Genomic DNA, 12,528 nt, shown 5'->3' on the forward strand with positions numbered 1-12,528 from the left:
AGTTCCATGAAGGATGCCATTTTGGTTCAAAATGAGAAATTTTGTTATTCGGCTCAGAGTGTGGTGGTGTTGTCAAAATGATGTCAGTGTCTTTGTAAGGATGTCAGAAAAGACTATCTCATTTTTTTCTGTTGAAACTGATTGTAATATTTTGAAAGGGATGCTCTCAGGAAAATAGATTTACAAACCAGAAAATAAAAAACATAATGTAAGTCACTCTACACCTCCCCTTTTGTAAGATTGAGTTCTGTTATAAACCTTCTAGTTAAATCAACAAGAAGTGCTATTTTTTGATTTCAGAAACTGAAAGGTAAGTATAAATTTTTATCCAAAAGAAAAGTCTGTGCTTAATTTTCAGCCAGACTGTGGATATTTGTATTTGTCTTGTGATAAACTATTCCTAAAATACCGTATTTTTTCTCAGATTGACTGTTAATACTTGTAGAGTTTTGTTTTTGTTTTCACTTTAAATATGATGAAGTGGAGTTAAAGATGAATGATGAATGATGGATGGTGTTTGATGTGATCACATTAGATGACGTTTGTACCATTTCTGTAGATGACAGATGTTGATTCATTGTATTTGCATGTTTGGAAAGATCCAATCTTTTTGTCATTACTCAAGCGGCTTAATCAAGGAATTTAAAATGTGTTGTCATCATTATACCATGAAAAGTGATAGCTTATAGTATTATATTGATCTACAGTGGTGAGCAATGGAAAAACAATTTACTTTGAAATAACAAACTTTCAGTACTAAAAAAAATTTTTGTATGTTTCAGCTTCTTTGCAAAATATGGAAGTTGTAATAAATTCCTCAGACATAGCTTGCCAGCTCAATATCTAGGGAACTGGGGAGTTCTTGAGAGCTGTACATTGCATGCTCTCTATTAATACAATTCTAATTCTCCAAACTGTGTTTTTTATATGCATCAAATTGCTACATGTCATTTATGACATAATGCCACCTCTGTTAAAATGTTGATATCTGTCAGTTAATATGATTAGCATGGTAACAGTGAAAAGCACTACTTATATTTAATATTAAATAGCATTGGTTGGTGATTCTTATATCGTGACTTGTTAAGCTTATGAAGTACCAGTTGACTGTGCACTGGATTTAAAGGGTGGCTGTAAGTAGTCAGTGGAATTCTTTTTCCACCTGGCTTGAAATATCTTATATTTAGTGCTTTGTATAATACTTCAGAAATTAAAATGTTATGTACTGTAAGTGCAAACATTTGTGTTAGTTAATCCCACACCTATGAGAGGTATGAGCAGTTCTTTAAAAACTATTTGCTTGCAGTGAGATTAGAAAAAACCCTACAACCTGCCCCTGGCCTGAATTAGGCTATGGAGGAGTCAGTTGTGTCAGTGGAGGACAGCAAAAAATGTCAAATGCTACCCTTCAAAGTTTGGCACAGCTTTCAGTGTTTTTAAAAACACTCTGATTAAAAACGTCTTATACATGCTTTTGGTGTTCAACCCATGGCCAGATTTGAGGGCAAGAAGGAATTTCCCCCAGATAAGAATGGCAAGGGCTGGTGGGAGTTTCCTATAACATGGACCACAGTCTGTTTACTTGGAATATTTGAAAGTCTAACCTAATTAGGTTCCTGCAATAGCAGGGAATTGAAGACACTGGAGATTATCTGTAGGGTCTCTAGCTCTTTTCCTCTGTACAATTTAGGTATGGCTGTAGTCTTCCACTACTAGCTTTTAAGTTTGTTGTGGGCTGATGCGAGGGGAAGTGGGAAATATTTTATGGTCTGTGCTAAAATAGCTTTTCTGGAGACCCCTCCAGACTTAATATCTCTTGTGGAACACAGGACTCTGATCAAGATAGTCTCTCCTAGCCTATGTACTTGGAACAATGAAAAAGAGGACTCAGAATGGTGAAAACAATATAATATGTTTTCAAGAAGGGAAAAATAAAAAATAGAACAGCTATTTTTCAGAAGGTAGACCAAAAGCAGAGACCCAGCTGGAAGATGAGAGCTGATAATAAAGGCTTCCCATTTGTCCAGGAGCATAATGGTGTCAGTGAAGAAGACTTCTGAACTGATCTGATTTAAATTAATTTTTATTTACTTATTTATGAGTATCTAATATATTAGAGCAGTGCTGATTTATTAGAAACTTTGAAGATGGTACAGAAGTTCAGTTTAATGTGGATCTTGAGTGGACAAGAATAGTTGAGACTTCTGTCAAATAGGATAAGATCAAATTCAAGCCTTACGCTCTTTTACTAATGTAGTAGACCAACAGAAATAGTTAATTTCAAAGCGAATATCAGCATATGGAAGTCTCTGCCTGCAGGTTTGTGGTTTATTTCACTGGGCTACATAATACTTGGTGGGCATTTTTTGACTCAGGATCAAGCTGATATGTAGGTCTGTGCTCATCTATCTTTGAGGAATATTTACAGTGTCATGTTGCAGATCTTCATGGTGAGAATGGATCATGATAAACTCTAGGTTTAACTGAGACTTTGCTAATTTGTTTGCATACAGAATGTGAAGTAAGTGACACTGACATTTGTCCTCCTACTTCCAAGGAGGATTTATCTATCCTCTGAGTTAGGGCATTTTCAAGTGCAGGCCTGGCTGAAAAAATCAGCTGTCATTTGTAATCAGCAGGGATATTCAGTTCTCTTCATGTAACCTGATTGCAACTTTTTCCTTATTGCACTAGTCCATTGATCAAGGTGTGACAGTGGGTAGTATGTGTGAATAGTATAATAATGGTTGCATGGATACAGGAAATTCTACTCATCTCCCTTTTATAGTCTGCTCTGACTTTGAGACTATATTGTAAGGTCTGAAGTGTCTTTCTGAGATTCAAATATTCTGTCATTCACTTCCTCTTTCTAACATTGTTTTGACACTTTGGATAGCAAACTCTGATAGCAAAACACGTAGAAATTTTGATTTTATTAAGAATTTTAAAAGGTTTCATGTGCCCTGTTTTTGTCATTCTTTGCTCAGAGTGCTTGAAGAATATGATTCATAATTGTAGTATTTTAAGATAAAAAAATTACTTTAAAAATTTTTTTAAAAGCTTATCAGCAAACATCAGTCAAGCATGGCAGGTAATCTGCTTTAACTTAATGCTTGATATTTTTGGAGAGAAAATTGCCATTTTGGATGGGGTTTCAATTTTTGGAATTTGCTTTAGTTTCCCCTTCAAGGGTTCTGCAGTCCCTCACTGTCTTTTGGTGGCCTTGTTTTCTTGGGCGGTACCCCCTCACCAGTAGGGCCTGCATGTGCACGCAGTAGCAGATGACACACAGAACACTTGTATTGTCTTCCTAATGAAGCAGCAGCACCCCCTTCACTGCCTCATGGATAACGTGTTCCTTCTTCCCATGGCTTGTGTAGCATTTCTTATTGTCTTTAAAAGGACATGGGGAAACACTCTAGCTGTGTCTATGCAAGGGAAATGTAACACTCATAACTGCAGCTGTGATAATGGCACTGAATGTTAAGAACAATTGTTTTTGCTACGATGTAAGGCGGCCTATATTTGGGGGATTCATAAATACTCATTATTTACTAAATTGTATGGAAATTCCTGATACAAATAGTTTTATTAATGGCCTACATATGAGAGCAAGCACTTTATCACATTCTGAATTCAGAGGGTGTTTTATATAAAAAGCATATATAAAAGCATACTTAAACTTCCTGAACAGGCAACAGCTGTTAGTCAGATACCAGCAGGTATACCAARGTAATGTTGTTTACTCGGTGTAGTGGGCACCTCCAATGATCCAACTTGTTAAAATCATTTAAATCACACAACAAAATGGGAAAAATACTAGAAACCTTGTGAGAGTGGAATTTCAAATGTGAAACAACTATTGTGTTACTTTGTACGCACTGCACACAAATTTTGGAGTATTAATAGTTATTCCACTCAAACTATCTGCACTTCAGATAATGCAGTTCAGAAACTGCAGTGCTTTCTGTCTTATGTAGTATTCCCCTCTCCAAAAGATGCAACCCAATATACAGCTGCACCCTCAGTAAGAAATCCCAGTTAGCTTTTAAATCTGAAATTTTAGAACATCTTGAATATAGATGACTTTTATCCATAACTACCATAGCATAATTTTCACTTCTTTATAATAATCTACAAAGTCTTTGACCAAATAACAAGAATTCTTCAATCAGTTGGATTTGAATTTTTCTATTGTCATATAAAACAGATGAATTTAAACAGCAAAGAAGTAGTACTGTTTTAATCAGTCTACAAATTATTACAGAATAAATCTTAATTGATCTGATTGATTTAATAAAGCAGTCTTTGTTGTTAAAACTAGAAAATTTGCATCAACTGTTTGGTGCAAATTTGAAATACTTACATTGCAGAAGTATGTGAGAAAAAAAAATCATCAAAGAAATGAAATACATTATACAAAAAGCTTACCATAAAATGTCTCATTCATCTGCGTATTTCAGTTAATATTGAATAATGGAAGGAAAAATGGGCCCTCCACCATAAAAAGTAGAGGAGAAAACCCACAAAAAGCAGTATTTGAAGATGTTAAATGCTGTATTTCATTATTGATGAGTATTTGTTTTGAACTACAGGATCTTGCTCTTGCAGTAATCTGCTAGGACAGAATGACAATCAAGAAAAACATGAAGTGCTTAAAATTTAAAATAAAATGGAACAGAGAATCAGCAGGTCAAACTTTTAAGGCTGTTTTGTAAATAGTTGGGGAAACTCTATCTCTTGTTTTGTCTTTTGATTAGTAAAGAACTCCCCCCATCTTTTTTTTTGACATTGTATTCCTGAACAGTTGGTAATTGATATATTGTAGCTAACCTTTTTAGGCAGTTGTCTTCCAGAGAGAGGGAAAACACTGACCCCATATGGCTTCTTCAAAGACAGTCACATTTATGAATAAAGTAATGTGTCTGAGGTGTTTCTTAAAGTTTCTTCTATATTAAAAACTAGCACAGAAGAAGGTTTCTTGCTTGATTTGATATGCTTTAACTCAACCACCCCAGCAGAGGGTTTTATTGGAAACAGTAGCTTCTCTATTTGTTGTGCCTGCTTGACCAACATCTGCCTCAAGATAGAATTTCAAGCATTGGAAAGATTATCTTTAAAATGATACCAAAAAAAGTGGTTTATTGTCAATGATGTATAGTGAGCAAAGAGTACACTTCAGATTCTCAGTCTACGTTTGTCTCATTTAATTACTAATATTTGATTTACATTTTCAAAATGTAATTTGTGAAGATTTTGGAGATTTCTGTCATTTAACCTTGAAGAGCTATCTGAACCCATGGGCTGATTTGCCCTCCTGTGTTTATAAGGATGGTTTCTTTGCATCTGAGGCGCAGCTGTCAATCCCATGGTAGCACAAGAAACTCCTCTACACAGAAAAGGCTTTGAATAAGGATGAGTGCATGTCTCAAGTTGCTGAAAATGTACTCTTTGAATATTTTTAGAATAATAAAATATGCAGGAAAAACAGTATTACATGTTAAAAGAACTTTGTTTACAAAGTTGCAGTATCCTAAAGAGTCTTTATCCTGCAGAACTGTATTTGGATTTTATTGCATTCTTGCTATAGATCTCTTCTTAATATTTGGGTCATTAATACAGAAACTTATAAGTTGAAGCTGCAATGCACAGATTTTGGCAATGCCAGTTTCCCTTCCTCTAAATCAAATGTTTTGTCTTACAGATGCATACACATCTGTAAGAAAAGAAAAAAGAATGTGATGATACTGCATCAGTGATAACAGTGTATCATATAGAAAAAGCGTAAGGGTGCCTAAGGAGTATTCTGTCTCTCACCTTGTCTCAACTATGTAGCATAGATTCTCTTTTCATGGTACCACTAATAAATTTGGTATCCTTGAATGGAAATAATGCATGCCATTATAATTGCTCTTTTTCTGTGTTTTGTTTTACTATTTTCGTTGAACTGCCACATGCTAAGATTCCCGCCAAGATTCCCACCAAGCTTCATCATATTTCTGACAGTACATTTTTGATATGGGGCATTAATAAGATTTTAAAATACCTGTTGCTGATTATTCTGTCATCACAGGTGAGAAGTGGACAGTACAGCTAAATGCTTAATACACTTTGTAGATATTTCTCTATATGCATTACAACAAATAAGTGAAAACTTTATAATTTTGGTGAATGTTTATCCCATCCACAAATCATACCATTGTAGCCTTATCTGATATGAGTTCAGGTAAGAGGTACAGATGAATTCATCATATGACCCTGCTGTTTCTTCCAGAAGAAGACAGAGTATTTCTAAAATCCATTTCACAGTTTAATAATGGAATTTGTTTTCCAAGTTTGAGGAACAACCGTGATGTAGAGAATACTATGTTCAGTCTTTCCTGTATGCTAATATTCAGTTTTGCAATTCTTCCCAAATCTGAACTGTGCTGACAACTCTCCTCATCCTCTAGTAACTCAGAATGTGATTACTTAAATGCCTATATATAAAACCTGAAAAACGTTCAAAACTTCCAAAGATTTCCAAGGCATTTGTAAATATCAGATTGTTTTAATAGACCATTCAGGTATTCCAGTATAAAGGAATCATGTGTTAACAGTTTCTCTTCACGTTTTAGAAGGCCTAGTATAAGAAAAAAGTTATATATCACTATATAGAGTCATATATGCACATATGTGTGTGTGTGTGTGTATGTAGGACTATATAGAGATATATAGACACTAACAGCATTTCAGATCATCTTTATAGAATTTTCTCCCTGAACTAGTACATCTAATTAATGTACTTTTCACTGATGTCACAAGTATATTTGGACAATAAGGAACTGTTGTAAGAAAAATTCCAGAGGAATACTAGGAAGATATGTTTTCTTGTAAACCATGGATAGCTAAAGTACTCAGAATGGCAAACCACTAATGGAAAAAGGAAAATGAAAAGTATTTAAGTAATTGCTGCATTTAAGAATGTTCCTATTGAAGATCAGTATTTTGCAATGTTATGCTAAAAATTGGTACAATTTGAACACAGATTGTAAAACATTTGTGTAAGTAATGGCAATGCAATATAATAGAACCATGTAAAATTAACTTTTATATGGATAACAGCATTGCTCTTAAGTTTGCTCAATTAAAAAAAAGGCCAAATGAAACTGGCTAAGATTCCGAAGCATAAATTGTGCTATTTATACTTGTTAAGTATAGTTTGAATCCTATCTTGAGGACATCTTACCTAACTATATATCTAATGTTGCTCAGTAAATGAGGAGAGTATTGATTGGCATATGCTGCTTAAATCGATCATCTTGACAGCCAGAATTACAGTAATCTGTCAGTATTAATGCCTGTCTTTCAAGCTTTGATACCTCTCCTTTGCTTGTCTCGTCTTGCCTCACTTCTGTTTGAAGTGCATTTTCTTGCAACCTCTGGTTTTGTCAGGGTAGGTCCTTTTGTAGTGTTTTTTTGTCCCTTGAGTCCAATTTATTGGCTTGATCGTGCAATTAGAGTTAAAATGCAACACCGGGGAACAAGAGTAGGCAGTGTTCTGAGTAACAATTGGACCTCAGGGGTAGTGCAAGCCTGTTCTCAGCCATCATTTATTAGTTACCTGTTGAAAGAATAGGATTGTTTTGCAATGAATAATTCCAAAGCATCGCTTTAAATGCCTTTGATTTTAGCCACTAGAGACAACTGATTGAACCAGCATTTGTGATAGGTTTTTAAACTCTTGTCTTAGTATTTGTCACACAGACACTTCAAATAACTGCTTGAGCAGTACTTGCAGATGTGTTGTACCAAGCTGCTATATTTACTGCATTTTCATGTTAGGGCCATACACATTATTTCAGTCAGTGTTCTTTGTTGCTGCTTTTTTTTCTTCTGAAGAATACATTTTTTTAATACTAAGAGTAAATTGAAATGCAAAACTTGGAAGCACTGCTTCTGTAGTTGTAATGTATTATGTTTTCATGTATATTTTCCTATATGTAGTCTGTGAGAGTTATTTTGCAAAATACACACAAATACTCATTCTTGTTTAAAAGCAGTTCTGGTTTTGTACACATATAGGTAAGCATATTTTCTTCCATAATTTCCCTGCCTCTAATCCCACAGAACCTGCCTTCTCTGCCTTAGTAGCTCTTCTCTCTCTGCCTCTGACTTTTTATGGGCTGTTTGCAGATCTGAACTAGCTGAGGATACTAGGAGTATCTATTAAAGAGGTATAGTGTAAGCACATGGGTTTGAGGGTAATAATGTTGCTGTCATCTGTCAGCACAAGATGTCTATAATTTGGTTCTGAATTAGTAGTACAGCTTTATTTTTTTAATTATTCTTTCCTAATGAAATGCATGAGACTTCCTTGAAAGTGGTGCAAGAGCAAAGTATCAAATGAGACAAATCTGATTGACTGTAGTAATACAATTGCTATAATACTTGCACTTATAAAAAATACTGAGTGCTCTGTTGACATTGTATCCAAGTTTGGGGGGGATTCAGATCTTTTCCTATAGTTCAGAAAAATATACTTTAGGTTCTTTTACATCTACATTCTTTCATGAATTAAATTTACTCATCTGAAAAGGGGGGAATTGGTTCAGCTGATTTCTGTATAAAATATAGCTAGACCTTTTAGTTTATTTATTAGCTTATGTTGCGGGGATTCTGATTTAAAGTAAAAGGATATCAGTGGGCTACCCAGAAAAGTAGTGAAGTGCTTTATGAGCCTCCTAGAACTTCTGAATTTGGATCACTTGAGAGGTGGGAGTTCTTCTTTTTAAGGTAGGAAATTTATGTATGTTGGAAGTTAATAGAGCAGTCACTCTTTCATTATAAAATGTTTTTAAATGTCTATAGATCCCTCCTTTAAACAAAAACATACAGGGAGAAAAAGGCTGAGAGTCATTAAACTAGAAGGACAAAGATAAACTAATTCAATCTTATGCAGAGTGATCGCATTGTACCTAACACAAAATGACAGGGTTTTTTTGTTAATACCTACTTAACCTTGTTAATTAATTAAATGTTTTCGATAACAAAAACCTTTTGTTAAAATATTAAGATTCTTGCCCCCTTAAGGTGTTAAAATTCCTACAGATTTCTCTGATAGCTCCCAGAACTCTGTGAATAAAACCTGGGAAGATAAAGCAAATTTTCCTGTCTTTTCTAAGATTAAACTAAGAATCCTTTTTTAAACTATTTAAGCCATGTTTTTATTTTTCAAAAGAGAGCATTATATGTTGATTTAATCCTCTTCTGGTCATAAATTCACCACAAATAACAGGTAAGGGGCTTACAAATAACTCGAAAGTTTTGTATGTTAAAACACTAGAAGCTGTGTATATAAAAAGAATAAGTATATGCCTTTTTGTATGGCTTATTCTGTTATTTAAACTGGGGGGAAACATGGAGGATTACTTGTAACAAGCAAAATTGACAAACAGTAATTTTTAGGAACTAAAATGTTGTTTTGAGAAGAGTTGAATAAGATATTGGCAAACTGTTTCTGCATCATTCTACATGTGGTAATCAAAACAGTTGGGGCATACTTTTCTCTGCCAGTGCAGGGATTAAAAGATGATATGTGCATCAGAAAAATTGTGGATGAAATAGAAACAAGTCCATTGGTTGTCTGTGTTCTCTAACAGGACCTGTGAATATGTGAAAATGTTTAGCTGGAAATAGAATATTCTTCATATAACAGTATTCACTAATTAAACAGTTCAAAATGATAACAAATAAGGCGTACAAAATACAGTTTATTCTGCATGTGCTGCAAATTTAATAGAAAAAAAATGAAACTAACGTAAAGCAAGGATTAAAAATTAGTATTGCAGTAATTAGAATTACCGTATGGTAGTTTGAAGAACATGAGTCCTAATCATAGCCTGGCCAATCAAATTAATCACAATATACTTCTTAGACATTGGAGATAATAGTTTAATTGCTGATTGACTGCACCTGAATAGATCTATGGGTCACCAGTATATCTGTTTCCTTCTAAATGCTTCTCCTCCCATACATATAAGAATGCAGGCTATTAGAAAATCTTTTAATTTCTGTTTGCCAAACCATAGTTACCATCCATCTGTTCTTGCCAATTGTGGAAAAAGGTCAATTTTCAGCAAAGCCATGCATTTCACAGAAGGTATGTGAAGTGAAATTTCACAGGGGACATGATGGATCCTGATTCTTAGTGATAAACCTTTGGGGCCGGCAGGGTTGGCATATGGTTCAGCATGATATGAAGGCTTGGGTTCCCTGGATTCACTGCTTTGGCGTGGAACTGATAAAACCTGGCTCTTAAGTATTGTTTCACTGGACACCAATCATGGGCAGCAGGAACTGCCCATTTAACTCTCTGTGGGAAGGAAGCCCAGATTGTGTTCACAATAGTACCATTGTAGTGTTGCAGACTGCTCTCAACAGCTTGACAGCACTAGCGAGGAGGGTGAAAGGGCTGCTTTACTAATTGCTCTTCAAAATAGGGGAATAACTGAGAATGAATATTTGTTTTCTTCCTTCACATAAAAGATGCCTGTCATCTGATTTTAAAAACTGAAGAAGAYTTTACTGCCATCTGAAGAGATTTAGGAGTAGATTATCTCATAGCTGTACTGCAGCAACCCAGAGTAAAGAGAAAATGTTCAACTTTAAAAGAAAAAAGAAAGGTAGTTATAAAATTTCTTAAAATACATGTTGGGACTAATGGCAAAATTTCCCTTATGAGAAGTTTTCTTCATTACTATGTAGTATGAAATTGCAGAAGAATTAGTGTCTATACAGGTAGTCTTTGTACTGGACAATGTTTTGAATTAGTATAATTTAAAACTTGTGTTATTTTGCAGTTTGTAGTGATGCCTTCATGAAAGGCATTTTCATAGCTGTATTCCTCATCAATGAATATGTCTATTTATGGAGAGAAAGAATTTAAGGTATAAATTTATACTTTTGAGTGTGTGAAAACAGTAGGCTTCTGCACTCGTGCTAATACCAGAGAGCAAAGAGTCAGCTTTGCTTTCTTGTTTTTGTATACATCAGTCTTAATTATTTGAGTTTAAATTGATATAATGCCAAAGTGTCAGGGCAGAGGTAAATCTCTCTCCTCAAACCTGACATTAATAGTTCCCTTCAACCTATGGTATCTACATTATTTGTGGGATGGAGTGGTGGTTACAATGGCTTAGCATCTCTCATTGGTACATTTTTGCAACATCCTTAATAAACTTCAGTCCTCTGGCCTGTCGTATCTTTGCCTCTCTTGCAGCCTGCTGTCTTCTGCAGACACGCTACATCAGAGACTTTTTGTAAGCCATTCTGAAAGCCTAAAACAGTGCTAGTTGCAATTGGCTTCAAAATAAATAACAGAACAAATGTTATAGTCCATTGATTCCTGTCTTGGAAACATTAAAAAGACAAATCCTCCCCAGAAGTTGGAGTAGAAATTCTGCCTGCGTAAGGACCTCAGCACTGTTTCCTTCACTGTTTTGTTTTCACCTTTGTAGCCTGTTACTAAAGCATAGACAAGTGGGATATTTGTAAATACTGTCATTAGTCTCTTAACCACATGACCAGTAAATTGAATCAGTAATCTGTTATAGTCTTGAGATATTGGTCTTTCTGGTATTGTTAGCCATTTGATCTTAGTATATTTTTTATTTCATGCTAAAATGCAATTCAGGGTTTTGTAAAATGAGAAATACACAATAAATAGTAGCAAAACTGAGACTTCTTACTATATGTTTGTGTTAATCTGCTCCTGCTGTATTTCAAACAGATAATTCATTGAATGCCCATTCTTCCTCTTACTGCAGAGTAGATTATATTTAAGTCAAGATTAATGGATAGATTCTGATGTTAAAACCCAGTCTCTGAGCCTGTCATTCCCTAGAGGCATATAGTGCATTAGTTTAAGCCAATATGCTGCTTATCACAGATACTATGACACTGTCTTAAATGACAGTTTACTGTACTTTGTTACTGCTTACTCTGGTAATAAAATCACTATTTTGTGTTCTTGATAATTACAATATTAAATAGAAACTTAATTTGATTACTGCACATTTAGATACAGATAGTTCTTAAGTAATTGCCCACTGTAAAATTTCTGATACTCATTTTTTCTCTCATGAGGTGTGTTCTGCCATTGTCTAAGCTTAATACTTAGTTTAATTTCTCAGTACTGACATATTTGCAATGGGTTTTCAATATGAAGAAATCTTTTGTCCTTTAATTTTTCACTTGAACCTTGTTGTTTTTAAAATCCTTTCATAAGACGCTTTCATTTGCCATAGTCCTTAAAATAAAATAACTTCTGAGTTCTACACAGTAGAAGCATTGCATAAATACTATTAATTCAGCAATTATTCCCTTAACTTTGAAATTGCTAGGGCTCTGAGCATCAGTTTTGGCTTTTTTTTGCATAAGCAGACAATCAGAATTAGAATTTATTTGATTTAGTGAGCATAAACTCATTGTAATACTTTTATACAGTTATCTTAAAGGAGTTATTTATATAGCTTAATTCTGGAGAAT

General features: G+C 34.4%; 1 protein-coding gene across 9 annotated transcripts in view; it reads left to right on the top strand.

The window, feature by feature from the left end:
• The window catches only part of RALGAPA1 (Ral GTPase activating protein catalytic alpha subunit 1), a 136,014-nt gene that overhangs the window by 103,776 nt on the left and 19,710 nt on the right, over window positions 1-12,528 (top strand). For 2 of the 9 annotated variants that reach the window (XM_026090842.1, XM_026090843.1), the window contains one exon: window positions 3-11,719. The exons of the other annotated variants lie outside the window; for them this stretch is intronic. In XM_026090842.1, coding sequence (XP_025946627.1) covers window positions 3-35 — 33 coding nt within the window. In that variant the 3' untranslated portion in view covers window positions 36-11,719. Of the gene's footprint in view, window positions 1-2; window positions 11,720-12,528 lie in introns of those variants that run through there. 9 annotated transcript variants of the gene reach the window in all.

Source organism: Apteryx rowi, unplaced genomic scaffold (genome assembly GCF_003343035.1).
Source record: "Apteryx rowi isolate R43461 unplaced genomic scaffold, aptRow1 scaffold_88, whole genome shotgun sequence".
Lineage (NCBI taxonomy): Eukaryota > Metazoa > Chordata > Aves > Apterygiformes > Apterygidae > Apteryx > Apteryx rowi.